The sequence below is a fragment of the Chlorocebus sabaeus genome, chromosome 6 (assembly GCF_047675955.1).
Source record: "Chlorocebus sabaeus isolate Y175 chromosome 6, mChlSab1.0.hap1, whole genome shotgun sequence".
Lineage (NCBI taxonomy): Eukaryota > Metazoa > Chordata > Mammalia > Primates > Cercopithecidae > Chlorocebus > Chlorocebus sabaeus.
In genome coordinates, this window is record NC_132909.1 from 22,486,520 (window position 1) to 22,509,026 (window position 22,507).

The following is a 22,507-nucleotide window of genomic DNA, read 5'->3' on the forward strand; positions in this document are numbered from 1 at the left end:
TCAGTGAAATTCTCCCATATTGATTGAAGTTTCGTTTCTCCCAAATGAGAAAAACATGAGTGAATTACTTTCATATTTTCTTTCAGTCCTGGAATCAAGATGTGAGACCAAGAAATTATTTCTGAAGAAAGAAATTTATGAAATAGAATCAACCCAGTGGGAAATAATGGAAAAACTCACAAGACATGATTTTCAGTGCTCTAGTTTCAGAGATGATTGGGATTGTAATATCCAGTTTGAGAAACAGCTTGGCTCTCAGGGGGGACATTTCAATCAATTGGTGTTCACTCATGAAGATCTGCCCACTTTGAGTCAGCATCCATCCTTTACATTACAGCAAATCATTAATAGTAAAAAGAAATTCTGTGCATCTAAAGAATATAGGAAAACCTTTAGACATGGCTCACAATTTGCTACACATGAGATAATTCATACCATTGAGAAGCCCTATGAATGTAAGGAATGTGGAAAGTCCTTTAGACATCCCTCAAGACTCGCTCATCATCAGAAAATTCATACTGGCAAGAAACCCTTTGAATGTAAGGAATGTGGAAAAACATTTATTTGTGGCTCAGACCTTACGCGACATCACAGAATTCACACTGGTGAGAAACCCTATGAATGTAAAGAATGTGGGAAGGCCTTTAGTAGTGGTTCCAACTTCACTCGACATCAGAGAATTCACACGGGTGAGAAGCCTTATGAATGCAAAGAATGCGGGAAGGCCTTTAGTAGTGGCTCAAACTTTACTCAACATCAGAGAATTCATACTGGGGAAAAACCGTATGAATGTAAGGAATGTGGCAATGCCTTTAGTCAGAGCTCACAACTTATTAAACATCAAAGAATCCATACAGGTGAGAAACCTTATGAATGTAAGGAATGTGAAAAGGCTTTTCGTTCTGGCTCAGACCTTACTAGACATCAGAGAATTCATACTGGTGAGAAACCCTATGAATGTAAGATATGTGGGAAGGCTTATTCTCAGAGTTCACAGCTTATTAGTCATCATAGAATTCATACTAGTGAGAAACCCTATGAATATAGAGAATGTGGAAAGAACTTTAATTATAACCCACAACTTATTCAGCATCAAAATTTGTACTGGTGATGAGCCAGAATATATGAAATGTGTAGGGAGGCTTTTAATTATGGCTCAAAACAGAATTTATCTTGTTAATAATTTCCCTAGATGGAATAATGTAGAAACATTGTATTTGTGGACTACAGCTTATTCAGCCTGGGAAAAATAATGTTGGAGAAACACCCTATGATAGAATATATTTTGAAAACCTTAACCAAATGCTCACTTCTCTTGACATCAGATAATTCAGTCTGTTGTACTGAAAATGACAGCACTTTTAACACCTTTCTAACCTTCTTAAGCATCAGAGAATTTTTGTAGAAATGTAGTCCTGTGGTTTTCATTTTTTCCTATAATTTGTCTAACTTACATTATTAAAAATACTTTTAGTATCTGGGAGAAATGACCTCTTTATTTTTGAAGATGGCTTATTCTTTTCGTTCTTTATAACATTAAGGCATTCTTACTGTAAAAATGTTCATGAACAACATTTTACTCGATAGAGATCCTTCAATATCTTCATGGTGTTTTGTTGTGTTACTGTAATACCACTTATGAAATCCTATTGGTGGATATCATAGTCTCCTCTAGATATTTTGCCATAATACATGCCAAAATACAAGTCCCTGATGGACATTCTCCCTAAGCACATATTCATATCATATCTTTTAACTGCAGAAATAATGTGTGAATATATTTTCCTTATAAAAGATGCAAACATTACAAAAAGGCAAATGTACCCTTTGACCATTGTCTTGTGTCCATTCCCTTCCCAGAGTATAGTCTTTATCAGTTTATTGTTTATTGCTGATCATTTTTCTGTTTATATATACATGCGTGTCTCAGTAAAAATTAGAAAATGGGGGATAATTATAATACCTACCTCATAATGCTTTGTGAGGGTTAAATAAATTAAGACCCATAAAGTGCTTAGCATTGTGCCTGACATGATAAATGCATACTCACTGAATGTTAGTCATCATTATTATATTCATTGTCATCAGTATTATTATTTGTAGAAAGGCTTTTTAACTTCTGCAGAACTTAGTCACTATTAGGCAGGGTAACTGACTGAAGAAAGACCCTTTTTGAAGGTAACAAGTTAAGAAAATGTCCCATCATCATGTACTTCCTATTGAACATGGAATAATCCTAGCTGTTGGTGGGGAAAGTACTGTGAATAATGTGTGTGAAGGACTTTATTCCGGAATACTCTTTTTGCCACATTATATACCCAGTAAAAAAGAAAAGAGAACATAAACAAAATATTGGTGCACTGAGGAAAAAAAGTATGAAAAGAGAAACAGCATCATATTTAAAAAATGGACAGAGATAGAAACATAGTTACAGATTTAAAAGGTTATGTTAAATATAATGCTTTTTTCTGATATGTTTGGAAATTTAAACTAAATGTTTTTTAAGGCAAGTATACATCAATATTGACTCCAAGAAAATTAGGACTCTTAGAAGACTCTCAAACACAGAGAATGGGAAAAATTAGCATGTGATCAATTAACTATTACTAATGAAGCACCAAATCCAGTTTCTTTCTAAGGAAAACTTTATCAAATGTTCAAGGAACTATTTCAGTTATATAGAAGTACACATCTTGGCTCACGCCTGTAATCCCAACACTTTGGGAGGCTTCGTTGTTAGGATTATTTGAGGCCAGGAGTTTGAGACCATCCTGGCCAACATGTTGAAACCCCATTTTTAGTAAAAAATACAAAACTTAGCCAGGTGTGGTGGCACATGCCTGTAATTCCAGCTACTGGGGAGGCTGAGGCAGGAGAATCACTTGAACACAGGAGGCGGAGGTTGCAGTGAGCCAAGATCACACCTCGGCACTTCAGCCTGAGACAGATTGAGACTGTGTCTCAAAAAAAAAAAAAATGTCCACAGTGTAGCTTTGTTTGGGGTTAAGTTAGTGTTTTGAAATGAGCCTTCCCTGTGCTCAAAGCATGCTTAGCAAGCAGCTCCCCACACTGGACAGATCGCATGTGTGGAAGGATGAAGTTTATGTCTATAGAACTGTTATTTTATGCCCCACTTCCTTTTTTCTTAGATCCTGTGTAGATGGATCTCTCTGAATGTTGTGTTACTTTACTGACATAAGGAAGTAAAATATTTCATAATAAATTTGAGAAAGGTAGAGTAAGTAAAAATATCTGCAAATGAGAGAATTAAATGCAGAATTAAAAATATCTGCAAATGAGAGAACTAAAAATGGACTGTTGTAATATTTTGCATTATCAAAATGAGAATTGCCCAATGAATTTTTTTTTTTACTTTCTTTTCTTGTGTGCTTATAAGTCTTTAAAGTTCCTTATCTAAAATTAGAGATAGTGCATTTGCACCCAAATTAATGAAGCAATACCATTAAAGAAAAAGAAAAGGGGCTGGGTGCGGTGGCTCACGCCTGTAATCCCAGCACTTTGAGAAGCCAAGGCAGGTGGATCACGAGGTCAGGAGTTCAAGACCAGCTTGGCCAATATGGTGAAACCCCATCTCTACTAAAAATACAAAAATTAGCTGGGCGTGGTGGTACATGCCTGTAGTCCCAGCTGCTTGGGAGGCTGAGGCAGGAGAATCTCTTGAACCCGGGAGGCAGAGGTTGCAGTGAGCTGAGATCCTGACTGCACTCCAGCCTGGGCAACAGCAGCTCAAAAAAATCTGTCTCAAAAAAAAAAAAAAAAGAAAAAAAATGATTATCTTTGCTCTTCTCCATTCCTCATTCCCTTCCCTCTGTCCATTTTCTTCTGAATAATGCTTAAAGGTTGTGTATATTACCCATATATATCTTCATGCTAAAACATTAACACACAGTTATTTATTTTATTATGTTTTTACAGAAAAATGGATAACTATACATTTCCCTGAAATTTGCTTTTTTACATTCAGCTGTACATCTTGGATTTTCCTTCAATAGATGATGATCTAACAGTCTTTCTGATGGTTGCAGTATGTTCCACAGTATTCTTTACCAATGCCTTTTCAACCACTTTCCCAATTGTGATATTATGGATTGTTTGCGCTTTTTTGCCATCTAAAAGTAATGCTGCAATAAACACTTTTGTATTCTCTGTTTTATTTCTGTAAAATAAGCTCCCCAAGTCATTTCCAGTGGATTTGTTTTGTTTTGTTTTGAGACAGAGTTTCACTCTTAATTGGCTAGGCTGGAGTGCAATGGAGCGATATTAGCTTACCGCAACCTCCACCTCCCGGGTTCAAGCGATTCTCCTGCCTCAGCCTCCCAAGTAGCTGGCGTTACAGGTATGCGCCACCACACCTGGATAATTTTGTATTTTTAGTAGAGACGGGGTTTTTCCATGTTGGTCAGGCTGGTCTCGAACTCCCGACCTCAGGTGATCCGTCCCCTCGGTCTCCCAAAGTGCTGGCATTATAGCCGTGAGCCACCACGCCCAGCATCATTTCCAGTGTTTTCTATGTTTCCTAGGAAGGTTTTGCTTCTAGAAGATTTCAGAGGGCAAGAGAATAAAGGTACAGAGTGCAGTTTTTCACATGTGATTCTGAGTGTGTATACACAGATTTAATCTTTTAATACATCAGGAATTGATTACACAATATAATGCAGGATGTCAGACTTGTTTCTATCCAGGAATAAAACCAATTATGCCAGAAGTAACTATTATTCACCTTTCTCCTACTGAATTAAAATACTATCAGTTGTTTATTAAGTGCTATACATCTATTTCTGTTCTCCATATTCTAGCAATCTTTGACACTTTTCAGTAGCTTTTATTACTTTGAAATAAAGATGTATGTATATATTGTTAATATATAGTTTGTTATTTGCAAATAAAGACATGTTTCTTCATGAGAATTTTTGACTTACTCATTTTCCAATGAAAAACACATTAGGATTATATTTTGAATTTCTTCAGTTTTAAATACAGAGTATCCTAAATGAATAAACGATTGACGCTGAGTGGATATTCATTAACACATCTTGAGGTTTCTTTTATAACTCCTCATCCTCCTGACCCTCTAATATCTAATAATAACACTATCTGCTGTAATGTCTTACAAAACTTAAAATATGCTAGTAATATTTGAAAATTTATTAGGGTTCTGCTTATAAGGTGATAGATTCTTTTGGGCTCTATAGTTACATAATCTGCAGATAAAGGTGACATACCTATCACAATATTTTTTATATCTATCTTATTTTATTTTATTTTTATTTTGAGATGGAGTCTCCCTCTGTCACCTGGGCTGGAGTACAATGGTGCAATCTCAGCTCACCACGACCTCCGCCTCCCAGGTTCAAGTGATTCTCCTGCCTCAGCCTCCCAAGTAGCTGGGATTACAGGCATGTGCCACCATGCCCGGCTAATTTTATATTTTTAGTAGAGATGGGGTTTCTCCATGTTGGTCAGGCTGGTCCGGAACTCCCGACCTCAGATGATCTGCCTGCCTTGGCCTCCCAAAATGCTGGGATTACAGGTGTGAGCCACCACGCGCGGCCCAATAACAGAAACTTTTTTTTTTTTTTTTTGAGACGGAGTCTCGCTCTGTCGCCCAGGCTGGAGTGCAGTGGCCGGATCTCAGCCCACTGCAAGCCCCGCCTCCCGGGTTTACGCCATTCTCCTGCCTCAGCCTCCCGAGTAGCTGGGACTACAAGCACCCGCCACCTCGCCCGGCTAGTTTTTTGTATTTTTTAGTAGAGACGGGGTTTCACCGTGTTAGCCAGGATGGTCTCGATCTCCTGACCTCGTGATTCGCCCGTCTCGGCCTCCCAAAGTGCTGGGATTACAGGCTTGAGCCACCGCGCCCGGCCAATAACAGAAACTTTAAGACAAAATGCATTATGAGACATGTCTTGCTTCAAGATCCTATAATGATCTTGTCTGAGGTAGTTACCTTGCAAGGGTGTTACTGTTTTTCTTGCTCCCCCTGTAACATCCAGACCATAAAATGTAATAAAAACCTCAGCATTCTCTCAATGACCAATTATGAAATCAAAACTACATATCAAAAAATTGCCAGATTTTGAAACTTTATCTAAAAATAATGTAGCGAATAGATGAAGGAGCACCTTCACCAGAGACACAACAGTGATTCCAGTAAAATGGAAAGTGAGAATATAATCCAGCTATTTGGTGCTCCTTGTGACCATAGGCAACAGACCAAAGTTTGGGGTGGGAGAGGTAAGGGGGAGTAGGTTGGTGTTTGCTGGGCTGATTGATCCTGGTTCTCAAGCGAGAAATAGGTTTGAACCTTCTAAATGTAACATGGATAGAATGCAAAGATTCCCCTGGGTCAACTCCTACCTCTACCTTTTACAATAGTAAAAGTTAATAGAAAACTATAGTAACTAACAATAATTCAGATCCTATGAAAGAAGATTTGAGTCACTAAAAACTTCCAATCACAGCTGGGTGTGGTGGCTGGCTAATGCCTGTAGTCCCAGCTTTTGGGAGGCCAAGGCAAGAGGATCACAAGCCCAGGAGTTCAAGACCAGCCTGGGCAACATAGTGACACATTGTTGATACAAAACATAAAAAAAAATTAACTGGACATTGCAGCACGTGCCTGTAGTGCCAGCCATTCGCAGGGACTGAGGTAGGAGGATGGCTTGAGCCCAAGACATCAAGGCTGCAGTGACCCATGATGGTGCCACTGCACTCCAGCCTGGGCAACAGAGCTAAAAGCCTGTCTGAAAAACTTTAAAAAAAAAAAAAAAAGAAGAAGAAGAAGAAAGAGAGAGAGACAAAGGAAAGAAGGAAAGAAAGAAGGAAGGAAGGAAAGAGAGAAAGAAAACAAAGGCAGGCCAGGCGCGGTGGCTCACGCCTGTAATCCCAGCACTTTGGGAGGCCGAGGCAGGAGGATCACAGGTCAGCAGTTCGAGACCAGCCTGGCCAACATGGCGAAACCCCATCTCTACTAAAAATAACAAAAATTAGCCAGGCATGGTGGTGGGTACCTGTAATCCCAGTACTCGGGAGGCTGAAGTAGGAGAATCGCTTGAAACCAGAAAGCGGAGGTTGCAGTGAGCCGAGATGTGCCACTGCACTCCAGCCTGGGCAAAAAAGCAAAACTCCATCTCAAAAAAAAAAAAAAGAAAGAAATTGTCCTCATTTTTCAGTTAACGAGATTGCTCCAAACAAAAGACATTTTCCCATTTTTACCTTCAGTTTCTCTTAAGCACTTGTTGTGTTTATTCTTTGTGGTGGTCCTTTTAGTTTAGTTTTCATTTCTGAAATGATTCTTTTATTTTGAATTATTTTCTGAATTATTACCTCATTTCCCACATTTTCTGATTCTAATTGATTTTGTTCTTTCATGTATCATTTTGTTAATGAAATTTTAGCTCAATTTGAAATAGCAAGTTCCAGTTCTGATCTCCTGTGGGCATGGCTTTGGATATGCTTTTATTGTCTGGAGGAATGTTATTGTGTTCCTTATTCTCTCTCTCTCTTTTAAATTGTAACTCTTAGAGAATTCATGCTTGATACTTTTCTGTTGCTTTTTAAAATTATTTATTTATTTGTTTGCTTGTTTGTTTATTGAGATGGAGTCTCGCTCTGTCGCCCAGGCTGGAGTGCAGTGGCACGATCTTGGCTTACTGCAGCCTCCGCCTCCCGGGTTCAAGCCATTCTTCTGCCTCAGCCTCCCAAGTAGCTGGGACTACAGGTGTGCACCACCATACCTGGCTAATTTAGTAGAGACGGGGTTTCACCATGTTGGCCAGGCTGCTCGAACTCCAGACCTCATGATCCGCCCACCTCTGTCTCCCAAAGTGCTGGGATTCCATTTAATTTTATTGTTTAAGACAGAGTCTCGCTCTGTCACCCAGGCTAGAGTGCAGTGGTGGGAGCTAAGCTCATTGCAACCTCCACCTCCCAGGCTCAAATGATCCTCCTGCCTCAGCCTTCCTCTTTTTTGTTTTGAGACGGAGTCTTGCTCTGTCACCCAGGCTGGAGTGCAGTGGAGCAATCTCAGCTCACTGCAACCTCCGTCTCCCCGGTTCACACCATTCTCCTGCCTCAGCCTCCCGAGTAGCTGGGACTACAGGCGTCCACTACTACCATGCCCGGCTAATTTTTTTGTATTTTTAGTAGAGACAGGGTTTCATTGTGTTAGCCAGGATGGTCTTGATCTCCTGACCTCATGATCCACCCGCCTCAGCCTCCCAAAGTGCTGGGATTACAGGCATGAGCCACTGCGCCCGGCTTCAACCTTCCAAGTAGCTGGGATTTAGTGTGCCAACATGCCCATCTAATTTTTTTTGTATTTGTAGTAGAAACGGCATGTCACCATGTTGGCCAGGCTGGTCTTGAACTCCTGACCTCAAATGATCCACCCACCTCAGCCTCCCAAAGTGCTGGTGTTACAGGCGTGAGCCACTGTGCCCCGCCGGTGTTGCTTATTTATTTATTTATTTAGAAATGGAAAGGAATTTTGGCTGTCGGTTTTAAGAGTTGTCACAGAGAAGAGTTCACTGGCCCCTTCAGGTCTTCCCTCGTGGACCACTTGCATTCCCCTCCTGTTGATGTGGGCAAAGCCTCAACCCCTCTCTGCTGCTGCTCTCAGCGTGGCCCTCTGTTTTCCGTTGTTTTGTTTTTTCAAGATGGAGTCTTGCCCTGTCACCCAGGTTGGAATGCAGAGGCACAATCTTGGCTCACTGCAACCTCCACTTCCGGGTTCAAGCGATTCTCCTGCCTCAGCCTCCTATGTAGCTGGGATTACAGGTGCCTGCACCATGCCCAGCTAATTTTGTATTTTTAGTAGCAACAGGGTTTCGCCACGTTGGCCAGGCTGGTCTTGAACTCCTGACCTCATGATCCACCTGCCTCGGCCTCCCAAAGTGCTGGGATTACAGGCATGAGCCACCATGCCCAACCCCCTCTGTGTTTTAATACTCGTTTTGAGGCTCTTCCATTTTCAGATGATTTCAGATGCCCCATCACTTCCCTCGGCTGCCTCCTTCACAGATGCTCAGGTCCACTATTGCAGGTATTGTGATGTTTATGATTGTTCTGATCTGCTTATATCTGGGGGCTCATGGGGACATTTCCTGTATTAGTTGCTGGTACTGCTATAACAGATCACCACAGCTGGGTAGCTTAAACACAACTTTATTTTCTCACAGCTCTAGAGGCTTTTCGTCACAGATCAAGGTGTTGGCAGGTCTGGTTTATCCTAAGGCCTCTCTCCTTGGCTTGCAGACAACTGCCTTCTTGCTGGATTTTCACACGGCATTTCCGCTGCGTGTGCACATCCCTAGTGTGCCTCAGCATATCCAAATTTCCTTTTTTAAAATAAGGACACCAGGCTGGGTGTGGTGGCTCACACCTGTAATCCCAGCACTTTGGGAGGCTGAGGCGGGCGGATCACCTGAAGTCAGGAGTTGGAGACCAGCTGGGGCAACATGGCGAAGCCCCGTCTCTACTAAAAATAACAAAAATTAGCCAGGCATGGTGACGCGTGCCTGCAGTCCCCGCTACTCGGGAGGCTGAGGCACAAGAATCGTTGAACCCAGGAGGTGGAGGTTACAGTGAGCCAAGGTCAAGCCACTGCCGTCCAGCCTGTATGACAGAGTGAGACTCTTCTCTCAAAAAAAAATAAAATAAAATAAAATACGGACAACAGTCATATAGGACTAGGACCCACCCCAACTACCTCATTTTAGCTTAATCATCTCTTTGAAGACTGCACCTCCAAATACACTCACATTGTGAGGTACTGGGGGTTACAGCTTAAACATATGAATTTTGGAAGTGTGCAATTCAGTCCATCACATTATCTCACGTAGTTTTGTTTGAATGTTGTCAACAGGCTTTTGGTTTTGCTGTCTGATTGCTCTATTTTTATTTGGGGATTTTGGAAGATTGAAAAACTACTGCTGGAGGCACAATTTTTCTAGACTCTTGGTGCTTCTGTTTTTGTTTTGTTTTAATCAGCTTTATTGAGGGAAAATTTGCATGCAACAAAATGTATCAATTTTAAGTGTACAATTTGATGAGTTTTGACACATATGCAATCATGTAATTATTACCATCGAACCTCGAAAATTTGAGAGAGGTCTCAGTTACTTTAGAAAGTTTATCTTGCCGCAGGGCACGGTGGCTCATGCCTGCAACCTCAGCACTTTGGGAAGCTGAGGTGGGCAGATCACGAGGTCAGGAGTTTGAGACCAGCCTGGCCGACATGGTGAAACCCCGTCTCTACTAAAAATAAATAAATAAATAAATAAATAAATAAATAAATAAATATAAAATTAGCCAAGCATGGTGGCGGGGGCACCTGTAGTCCCAGTCACTCGGAAGGCTGAGGCAGGAGAATCACTTGAACCCGAGAGGCAGAGGTTGCAGTGAGCCAAGATCTCGCCACTGCACTCCAGCCTGGGCAACAGAGTGAGACTCCATCTCAGAAAAAAAAAAAAAGTAAGTTTATTTTGTATTGTTAGTAGAGACAGGGTTTGGCCATGTCTCGAACTCCTGACCTCAGGTGATCCGCCCGGCTCGGCCTCCCAAAATGCTGGGATTACAGACATGAGCCACCGCGCCTGACCATGGCTGCATTCTTTTGAGTTTCTGATGAGCTTCTCCAAAGAGGCAATCAGATATGCATTTATCTCAGTGAGCAGAGGAATGACTTTGAATAGAACGGGAGGCAGGTTTGTCCCAAGCAGTTCCCAGCTTGACTTTTCTCTTTACCTTAGTGATTTTGGGGGCCCAAGATGTGTTCCTTTCACAACCACAATCATGATATACAGAACTTCCATCAACTCAGAAAGTTCCCTCATGTCCTTTTTTTTTTTTGAGACAATGTCTTGCTGTGTTGCTCAGGCTGGAGTGCAGTGATGTGATCTCGTCTCACTGCACCTTCTCTCCCCACCTCCAGAGCAGCTGAGGCTACAGTGCCACTGCACCTGCCTAATTTTTGTGTTTTTAGTAGAGACAGCGTTTCACCATGTTGGCCAGGCTCCTCTCGAACTCCTGACCACAAGAGATCCGCCCACCTCGGGTTCCCAAAGTGCTGGGATTACAGGTGTAAACCACCACATCCAGCCCCTCATGTTGCCCAGGCTGGAGTGCAGAGGCACAATCTTGGCTCAATGCAACCTCCACCTCCCAGGTTCAAGCGATTCTCCTGCCTCAGCCTGCCAAGTAGCTGGGATTACAGGCATGCACAATCACACCCAGCTAATTTTGTATTTTTAGTAGACATGGGGTTTCTCTATGTTGGCCAGGCTGGTCCGTGATCCGCCTGCCTCAGCCTCCCAAAGTGCTGGGATTACAGGCATGAGCCACGGCACCTGACCACTCATGCACTTTTGCAGTCCATCTCCTCCCCAACCCCTACCCCAGCCCCTGAGGGCCGCTGTTCTGCTTCCTGTCCACAATAGTTGTACTTCTTCTAGAATTTCATATAAATAGAATCATACAGTATGTGATCTTTTATGTAAAGCTTCTTGTATTTAACATAGTGCTTTTGAGATTCATTCATGTTGTTGCATGTGTCAGTAAATTATTCTTTGTTTTCTGAGTAATATTGCATTGTGTGGACATCTTCCAATTTGTTTATCTGTTTACCCGTTGATAGAGAATGGGTAGCATCCAGAGTTTGGCAGTGTGAATAAAGCTACTATGAACATTGAATGGGCAAATATATATATATATATATTTTTGAGATAGAGTCTCGCTCTGTCGCCCAGGCTGGAGTGCAGTGGCGAGATGTCGGCTCACTGCAACCTCTGCCTCCCGGGTTCAGGCGTTTCTGCTGCCCCAGCCTGCTGAGTAGCTGGGATTACAGGCGTGAGGCATCACGCTTACCTGATTTTTGTATTTTTAGTAGAGACGGGGTTTTACCATGTTGGTCAGACTGGTCTCAAACTCCTGACCTTGTGATCTGCCCACTCAGCCTCCCAAAGTGTTGGGATTACAGGCATGAGCCACCACGTACGGCCAATAATGTTTTTTTTTTTTTAAAGGAAAATAAGTGCTAGTGAGAATGTAGCGAAATTGGAACTATCATACATTGTTTATGGAAATGTAAATGGTGTAGCTGCTGTGGAAAAAAGTTTGGGGGTTACTCAATAAACTGAACATAAATTACTGTATGACTCAGGAATTCCATATATATATATATGTGCTTTGTGTGTGTGTGTGTGCGTGTGTGTATATATATATACATGCTATGCATATTTTTTTAAATACTTTTTTTTTTTAAGACAGAATCTCGCACTGTTGCCCAGGCTGGAGTGCAGTCTTGGCTTACTGCAACCTCCCCTTCTTGAGTTTAAGTGATTCTCATGCCTCAGCCTCCCAAGTAGCTGGGATTACAGGTGCACATCACCATGCCCAGCTAATTTTTGTACTTTTAGTAGAGACAGAGTTTTACCATGTTGGCCAGGCTGGTCTTGAAATCCTGGCCTCAAGTGATCTGCCCACCTTGGCCTTCCAAAGGGCTGAGATTACAGGTGTGAGCCACCATGCCTGGCCCACTTGTATATATTGAGTATATACTTAAAAGAATTGAAAATGAGTGTTTAAACAAAAACTTGTACACAAAGTTTATGGCAGCAATATTCACAATAGCCAAAAGGTAGAAACAATGCACTTCTATCTACTGATGGGTCAACAAAATGTGGTACATTCATACAATAGAACAGTATTCAGCTAGAAAAAGAAATAAAGTATTGATGTATGCTACAGCATGGATGAATATTCAAAATATTATGCTAAGTGAAAGGAGCCAGACATAAAAGGGCTCATATTGTATGGTTCCATTTATATAAAGTATCTATAACAGGCAAATCTATAGAGACAGAAAGCAGATTAGTAGTTGCCATGGCTGGAGGAAGTAAGGAATGCAAAGCAACTTAGAAGGTATGGGGGTATATTAGTTCGTTTTCACACTGCTATAAAGAACTGCCCGAGACTGTGTAATTTTTAAAGAAAGGAGGTTTAATTGACTCACAGTTCCGCATGGCTCGGGAGGCCTCAGGAAACTTACAATCATGACGGAAGAGGAAGCAAGCACATCTTACACGGCAGCAGGCGAGAGAGAGAGTGTGAAGGAGGAACTGTCAAACACTTATAAAACCGTCAGATTGTTGAGAACTCACTCCTTATCACAAAAACAGCATGGGGGAAACTGCCCCTATGATCCAATCACCTCCCATCAAGTCCCTCCTTCAACACGTGGGGATTATGGGGATTACAATTTGAGATGAGATTTAGGTGGGGACACAGAGCCAAACCATATCAATGGTTTTTATTTTTATTATTATTATTTTTTTGGGGGGTGGTGATTAAATGTTCTGGAACTGGATAGTGGTGATGAAAGAACACCATGAATTCAGCTGGGCACAGTGGCTCACGCCTGTATTCCCAGCACTTTGGGAGGCCAAGGCAGGCAAATCACGAGGTCGGGAGTTTGAAACCAACCTGGCCAACATGGTGAAACCCCGTCTCTACTAAAATACAAAAATTATCTGGGCGTGGTGTTGGGCACCTATAATCCCAGCTACTCAGGAGGCTGAGGCAGGAGAATGGCTTGAACACGGGAGGCAGAGGCAGAGGTTGCAGTGAGCCGAGATCGTGCTGCTGCACTCCAGACTCCAGCCCGGGCAACAGTGCGAAACTCTGTCTCAAAAACAAAAACCACTGTGAATTCACTAGGTGCCTCTAAATGTTATGCTTTAAAAATGGCTAAAATGGTGACTTTTTATATTATGTATATTTTGCCACAATAAAAACATTTTTATTGCCTTCCTGGTGTTATGACATGGAACTTTTAACTCCAACTCATCCATCCTTTATCTAGTTCTACCTGAGCACCAGAGCCCTCTTACATCTTACATCCCTGCTGACTTGGCTCTGTCTTATTTGCCCCATGGCTAAAGCTCTCATCCTGCTGGTCACCAACTCTCCTTCGTTACCTTCTCACAATAGACATTTCTCATATCTTCAGGCTGTCCACAATTGTGACCCCACTTGTAATCAAATCCACAAATGTACAAAAGATACAAAAGGGAATCTGGCATACAAGAACTATAGATAAGACCAGCTGGAATTGAGAAAGAGATTACTGTTCCCTGAACTCATTGTTGTTCACTGAAGGGTGGAAGGTGGCCTTTTCCTTGGCTTCAGGGAGATATTTATTGTGTGTTACACTGAATAGACCATGAACTAAGATACCTAGTGTGTGGCTTTTTTGGCACAGAAGTTTTTGGAATGACTATCAGCAAATAGCATCCCAGAAAGAGAATTTCAGTTCCAAATGATTTAATTGAAAAGTTCTACCAACCCATTGAGGTTAAGAACAATTCCAACCTTACATAAACTTTCCCAGAGAATAAAAAGGCAGAAACAGTGACTTCTTTAATGAAAATAGGATCACTGGCCGGGCGTGGTGGCTCACACCTATAATCCCAGCACTTTAGGAGGCAGAGACGGGTGGATCACGAGGTCAGGAGTTCAAGACCAGCCTGGCCAACATAGTAACCCCGTCTCTACTAAAAACACAAAAATTAGCTGGGCATGGTGGCATGTGCCTGTATTCCCAGCTACTTGGGAGGCTGAGGCAGGAGAATCTCTTGAACTCAGGAGTTGGAAGTTGCAGTAGGCTGAGATCATGCCACTGCACTCCAGCTTGAGCAACAGAGAGAGACTTTTTCTCAAAAAAAATTTAAAAAAAAAAGGAAAATATGATCACCTTGATTTCAAAATCTCTCAAAGACAGTATGAGAAAAGAAAATTATGGGGTAGTTGTATTCATGAAGGTAGATACAAAGTTCTTATCTAAATCGTTAAGGGAACTAGATTTTTAGCCAACTAGATTATGACCAACTTATTTGTTCCAGAAATGCAAGTTTGACTTATTATTTAAAAATCAGTTAATATGATTCCCCACATTAATGTATTAATTTAGAAAGAACCCCAGGATCATCTCAAAAGATATAGAAAAGATGATAGAATTTCAAATTAAATTATCATCAAGCCTCTTGGAAAAATGGAAATACAAGGAAACTTCTAAGAAAGGATATCCAAGGAGAACTTTAAGCGCATTTTTTGATGGGCACGGTGCCTCACACCTGTAATCCCAGCACTTTGGGAGGCTGAGGCAGGAGGATTACTTGAGCCCAGGAGTTTGAGACCAGCCTGGGCAATATAGTGAGACCTCATCTCTACAAAAATATTTAAAAATTAGCTGGGTGTGGTGGTGCTTGTTTGTAGTACCAGCTACTCAGGAGGCTGAGTCAGGAGAACTACTTGAGCCTAGGAGGTAGAGGCTGCAGTGAGCCCTGATGGCACCATTGCACTCCAACCTAGGTGACAGAGGGAGACCCTGTTTCAAAAAAACAACAGCAGCATATTTTTTACTTAATGATGAAATACTGAAATCTTTCCCTTTAAGATCAGGACCAAGGCAAGAAGACCTGCTACCGTCACTGCTAGTCAATAGTGTACTGGCTGCATCACTTGGTGACCAAAAAAGGCTCTATCATCTGCAATGCTTCTCGTTCTGTGCTAATGATAAAATGTTACTCCAGCTTCATACTAATAAAGTCATTCCAGTGTGAAGACACTGATTGAGTCTGACATATTAATGTCACATGTCTCTTTCTGGAGAGTCATGTATTGTGAACTCTTCAGTGATAAATGGAGGTGAGACAAGAGAATACGTCTGGAGGCAGGGAACTTAAGGCCATTCCCACTGACTTCTTAGAACTGAATCAAAAGGAAAATCCTGTCTCTCCACACCCAAGTAACAAAAGGATCAGAAGCTACTACCTTTGCACTGTGGCGCAGAAATCAATCAGACACTTGCATAGGGCGTAACTTTGAAACTACCTTTTAGTCTCTGATTGGTCCTGCCTTCCACAACCAATCAGACTGGTTGTGGGCCATTCCTTCATTTACATAGAGTGTAACCAAGTAACCAATGGGAAACCTCTAGAGGGTATTTAAACCCCAGAAAATTCCGTAACCAGCACTCTTTGCGCTTAAGCCTGCTCCCCCTCTGCAGAGTGTACTTTTGTTTCAATAAATCTGTGCTTCCGTTGCTTCATTGTTTTGTTGCTTTGTGCATTTTGTCCAATTCTTTGTTCAAAACATCAAGAACCTGGATGACTACCACGAGACAAGAACTTAGCTTAAATCCCTACTACAATAATAATAGTTAGATTTCTCTATCTCTATAAAGATTTCAGTTGCTATCAAAACATTTACATTTCTAATATATACAGCTTTTCTCTTATGGAGACGCTTTGGTGAGTGTAAAGATTTGACTTTCAATGGAAACATTTACCACACAGTAATATGTGTATGGCTTCATTTTTTCCATCCTCTGCATTTATTTGGTTCCTTCCCTTGAAGACTTTTTGAGTATCAGGAAGCATTGAGTGAAAGCCAAACACCTCAATACATTTATCACATTAACTTAGTTTTTCTCCCATCTTGAATGGATGAGAGCTAAGCTGTTTACATTTATTACATATAAAACATGTATTAGGTTTCAGACATATGTGAACACTCTATCAAGGCTTGACATTGATAAATACACTTCTAAAGTGTCATTTAATTTCCAATTGCAAATGTCCCTAGTGTTATATCTCTTAGATATCTCCTCTGTGGCCTCTCCAGGTGGCTACCTTGTGTTTTGAGGAGATTGCTGTGCTAGATAGAGGCTGTAACTAAACAACTTCTCTTTACCTATATCTATGGGAAAATTAAGTTACATGTATGATACTTCATTCAGAGATTTCTAGTTTACTGATTTTTTTTTCTTTTTCTTTTTTTTTGAGACGGAATCTTGCTCTTGTCTTCCAGGATGGAGTGCAATGGCATGATCTTGGCTCACTGCAACCTCCGCCTCCTGGGTTCAAGCGATTCTCCTGTCTCAGCCTACCGAGTAGCTGGGATCATAGGTGCCTGCACCACTCCTGGCTGATTTTTGTATTTTTAGTAGAGACGGGGTTTCGCCATGTTGGCCAGGCTGGTCTCGAACTCCTGACCTTGTGATCCACCCGCCTCCGCCTCTCAAAGTGCTGGGATTACAGGCCTGAGCTACCGCGCCCGGCCGATTTTTTTTTTTTTTTTTTTTTTTTTTTTAATGACAAAGACATGGCTTTAATGTTATCCAGGAGACAGCTGATTCACATAGGGTTATTGAACACTAGAATCTGATGTTGAATCTGTCATGTCAACAACAGACAAATGCATTACAATTTAGGGAAAGCTGTTTTCTGGGTACCTCCCACATGTTTGCAGAAGGCGGCTAGAATTTGCTTCCAGGCATCTACCTGGGCCTTAGAATGAGCCCTGGCTCCCCAATCCACATCACATGTTTGTTCAGCAATTTGTGAAGGGAAGCTGGGCACAGAGGGAAGTAAGGAGGCTCAATGTAAAGCCCAGTCCCAGGGTAACAAGACGATCTGAGCTTTTTCCTTTCCATGGGCTTGTAACCGTTCAGAGACTGGGCATACAACTCACTCCTCCGGTTATGGTCATCCTGACCAACAATGAAAAGGATGGGGCCCTGGGCCTTCTCTATTGAAATCATGCTGGGGTTCTCATACCCTCCTACAAGATCATTCCTTATATCCACGACGTCCACGAGGCCTGAGAAAGCTACCTTGATTCTCCTCAGGTCATAGCCCAATCGTGGAATGCTATTCTGCTTCTAGTTTATGCCTCTGTTCCCACTGATCCCGGATCCATTGATGGAAACTGGCTGAGACATTCTTCAAGAATGAGGCCATTGAGAGGCAAGTATCAGTTCCTAGAGAAATGCCCCAAAGCCCAATGCCTGGACCTTTTACCTGGGGATGTTGAAACATGTAGCATAGGGCTTCTACGAAGTACTCCAGGGGTATGTTGTCCACGTTCTTGGGGAGATCTTCAAAGTTACAATAAGCTAGAGCCAACGTGACAAAGCCACGGCCAGCAAGGAGGCTGGCTCCATATTCCAACAGGCTCCCTCCGATAACCAAAGATGCCAGTGATCCCTAGGAAGGGTCCAGGTCCTGGCGACAGGAAGGGCGTGGCGCGCACCCGGCCCGCGCGCATTGACTCGCGCCGCACCCCCAGCGAGAAGAAGCCGCGCTCGTGCCGCGCGTGGCATAGCAGCCGTCCAGGCTCGGGGTCATGGCCGTCCAGCACCTCCAACTCCACGACAAAGGGAATCTGTACATCCCGCTTCAGAAAGCGCCAAAAAGACTTCTTGGATTCCAGGGCCCAGAGCAGCCCCATGGGCTCGAGCCCCCGATGCTGCCGCCCAGCACGGGCGCGCGCTCCAGGTCCAGCTCGCCGCGGGCGTCGGCTCAGTAGCGCGCGTGGGCCCAGAAGAGCGCGCCCTTCTTGTCGCGCAGGGGCGCGCGCGCAGTGCGACCAGCTCCTCCGGGGCCAGGCCGCGCACGGCCATGCGCACCGCTTGTCCCAGCAGCCGCGGCCCGTGGGCTCCAGGATCAGCGTTGCTGACATCTGGGAGCCGGAGCGGGGAATCTTAAGGTCGATGCCCGAGGCCCGTCCAAGATCGTGGCAAGTGCGCCGATTGTCCAGAGGGCATCCGGCGTCCCCTGGTGCCGGGAGCGGCCCGTGGCTGAGCAGTCCCAGACAGCGCCTGGGACTTTAGACCAGGTAACCCGGCGCCCTGGACTCCTCTGAGGCAAAAGGAGCCAGACTCCTCTCCTGGGTCCTCTCCTGGGACCCCGGGGAGCGCAGACTTTTTTTTTTTTTTTTTTGAGACACGGTCTCGCTCTGTTGCCCAGGCCGGAGTGCAGTGGCCGATCATAGCTCACTGTAATGTCGATCTCACAGGCTCAAGCTATCCTCCTGCCTCGGCCTTCCGAGTATGTGGCATGAGCCATCATGAGTATAGGCATGAGCCTTCACGCCTGGCCTAAGCCATCACGCCTAGCCTGATTTTTTTTTTTTACTTGGAAAAAATATATACTTCACTCCCACAAAGTATATTTTAGACTCCTGCCCCATTATTCCTAGAGAATTATAATTTCCAAGTAAAGTAAAAACAAAAAAAGTGGTGAAGACAGAAGAGTATTTAACCATATCCCTGTAGAAAATTTTATTGAATATTCTAAGGAATGTACTTGTCCTTTTTGTGTCTGTTGGTAGAAAAAGAATAAACATTAAACTCAGCTTAGTACTTCCAAAGTAATAAGAAACACTCTTGCACATAAGGATACTTTGGGAAACCTCGTTTCCACCACTGTGTTTATTTACACTGAGTGAGTGACAAGGCTCTGTAAAGACGCAGGGGAATTGGTCACTAGCAGGCAAAGCAGACATCAAGTACTGTAAGAAATCAGAGACTGACTTCAAAGAAGACTCAGCGTTCACTGATAAATTGGGTTATAATATTACCCCACCAATGGCTAGCCTTCATGCCATGAAAATGCATCCATGTTAATGATGTCACTGTCTTACCTAACTGCAGGTGATGGCTGCCATGACATAGAAATGACATTGAACTTAAGGAAAATACTATACTGTGCAAAATCCTTGTTAAAACCAAACATCATAAATGCATTTGAAGCACAGTGTCTAAGCCACGTAAAATCAAACACTTGATAGTTATTAGCTGGCCTTCTATAAAGAAAGCTTTTTTTCTTTTTGCTTATTTAATGGGGTACAATCAATTATAGACATAATTGATGGCATAGGGAAAATAATTATTTCAAGTAGTTTTTAAACACTAGCTGTATAACTAAGAGGGACATATAAAAACAGGGATTGGCAAACTTTTACTTTACAGGGCCTGATAGTAAATACAGTCAATCTTCACTCACAGATTCTGTATCTGTGAATTCATCTACTTCCTAAAACTTTTTTGTATAAACTCAGAGTCAATATTTGCAGCACCTTTGTGGTTATTTGTGGACATCTGAAGAGCAGTGAACAGTTTTGAGTCCCTTAATAGGCATGTTCTCAGCCAAAGTCAAACAAAGTGACTCTCTGTCTTCTTATTTCAGCTCTCATACTGTAAACAAGTGCCCTTTTTACCGTCCATTTAGTACCTTGGCTTCTCATATTTTTGTGATTGCTGGTGATTTTGCTTTTTCAAAGGGACCCCAAATGGAGTAGTGCTAAAGTGCTATTGAATGTTTCTATAAATGAGAAAGCGGTCTTGTGTCTTATAGAAAAAATACATGTGTTAGATAAGCTTCATTCAGGCATGAGTTATGGAGCTGTTGGCCATGAGTTCAAGTGTTAATGAATCAATAATATATATTAAGGTGTTTAAATAGAAACACAATAAGGCCGGGCATGGTGGCTCATGCCTGTAATCTCAGCACTTTTGGGAGGCCCAGGTGGGTGGATCACCTGAGGTCAGGAGTTTGAGACCAGCCTAGTCAACATGGTGAAACTCCATCTCTACAAAATACAAAAATCAGCTGGGCATGGTGACATGCATCTGTATTCCCAGCTACTCTAGGGGCTGAGGCAGGAGATTTCTGGAACCTGGGAGGTGGAGGTTGCAGTGAGCCAAGATCCCACCACTGCACCACTCCAGCCTGGGTGACACAGCAAGACCCTATCTCAAAAAAAAAAAAAAAAAGAAAAAAAAAAAGAAAAAAAGCAGCACAACAAAATAAGCTTATGGATTCATCAGTTGACTAAAATGTGACCAGATGCTTACAGGAAGCTAACCCTGTATTTCCCCTAGAAGCAGTGGAATGGTATGCACTAATTCCATGGTTGCAGCAAGTTTATAGACCATAACTACTGTGAATAGTGAGAACTGACTGTATTTTAGGATGCGTGGGCCATCCGGTCTGTGTAACTACTCGAGTCTGTCCTTGTAGCTCAAATATAGCCATAGACAGTACACAACAAAGTACGGCTATGTTCCAATAAAACTTTTATTTATGGACACTGATATTTGACATGTATGATTTTCATACTTCACAAAATATTCTCCTTTTCATTTTTTTATTATTTAAAAATATAGAAATGGAAAATATAGGAACGGGCCAGGCGCAGTGGCTCACACCTGTAATCTCAGCACTTTGGGAGGCAGAGGTGGGCGGATCACTTGAGACCAGGAGTTTGAGACCAGCCTGGCCAACATGGTGAAACCCCATCTCTACTAAAAATACAAAAATTAGCCAGGCATGGTGGTGGGCACCTGTAATCCCAGCTACTCAGGAGGCTGAGGTAGGAGAATTGCTGGAACCTGGGAGATGGAGGCTGCAGTGAGTCAAGATCATGCCACTGCACTCTAGCCTGGGCAACAGAGTCTTGCTCTGTCTCAAAAAAAAAAAAAAAAAAAAAATATATATATACACACACACACACACACACACACACACCCCATATATACCATTCCTATTTCATTAGCTATACAGCAACTGGCAGCAGGACAGATTTAGCCTGCAGGATATAGCTGCTCTAAAAGAACTGCAATCTGATATTTCAATTACTAGCTTTGTTGTTAGCAATAATACTGGTGTTGCAATTTTAAACTTTTTATAGCGATTTAGTCTGAAACTAATAAATATTTTAATATTGCTAGGAACCAAGATTTGTTAAAGAAAATAAACAGGAATATAAAAGGCAAGAATAAAACCCTGTGATGTTAAATTTAGATTAGTAATGTGAGTATGAACTCATGCTTTGGGTCTCAAGTTTCTTGCCCTTCTTTAATAAAGGGAAAACAGTGCCTGATCTAGAACCCAAGATATCTGACTCCATAATCCTGGGCTGTCTGATTTAGCCATACTGCTGCTTTTATTTTTTCTTAGTCTAGGCCTTCTCAAATCTTCCCTTACTTCTCCCTCAAAATCCCTACGAAAGAAGGAATCTGGGGCAGAAGCAAATAAACTACTCTATGCCAGGAATCTCCTATAAAATCTTAATGTAAAAGTTACGCTCATTTGCATTCTTCCCCATAATAAGCCTGTGATTAAATGCAAAATAAATACGTAATTTTTAAAAATGTGCTTTTCACCAAATCCTGCAGTCAAGCTGATGCTCTTGAGGATGCAACATTCCCCTCTCTGTTTCGTAGTTGAGGAGAGCGAGGCTCTGGGTCACAATCAATTATCCAGTCACTTCGTCACAGCCCCGCGGGCACACACCCACCACGCAATCAGGGGCGTCGTTTCTCAGACACACACCGACTCACACGATCTCCAGGAAAGATCCGAAGAGGAAAACAAATAACAAAAAAACCGCGCCACATTAAAGTTTATCGTGGGTTATATACGCGCTCACAGAAACGCAAGCGCACGCACTCAGTCAACCGGGTGGTCTCACAGTCGCCCACGGTAGTCTCAGTCCTACGGAGCTCGACTCAATTCCAGTCACACAATCTCTGTCACAAACCTCATCCCGGTCATCCCCGAGTCTGCCGAGTCACATCGTCTCGAATCCCAACCCGCCACACCCAGTGAAAGAATCCCACTCAGGACCGAGCCAGGGACAG

At 42.5% G+C, this 22,507-nt stretch overlaps 1 protein-coding gene and 1 pseudogene across 7 annotated transcripts in view; one reads left to right on the top strand and one right to left on the bottom strand.

Moving 5' to 3' along the window:
• The window catches only part of ZNF566 (zinc finger protein 566), a 52,786-nt gene extending 47,858 nt beyond the window's left edge, over nucleotides 1-4,928 (top strand). For 6 of the 7 annotated variants that reach the window (XM_007996504.3, XM_007996508.3, XM_007996505.3 and 3 more), the window contains one exon: nucleotides 87-4,928. In XM_007996504.3, coding sequence (XP_007994695.1) covers nucleotides 87-1,111 — 1,025 coding nt within the window. In that variant the 3' untranslated portion in view covers nucleotides 1,112-4,928. The remainder of the gene's footprint in view (nucleotides 1-86) is intronic. The other variant, XM_037991601.2, reaches the window with a different exon arrangement.
• Nucleotides 4,929-17,194: 12,266 nt separating this feature from the next.
• Nucleotides 17,195-18,543, bottom strand: LOC103234570 (peroxisomal succinyl-coenzyme A thioesterase pseudogene; annotated as a pseudogene).
• Between the last annotated feature and the right edge of the window lie 3,964 nt (nucleotides 18,544-22,507).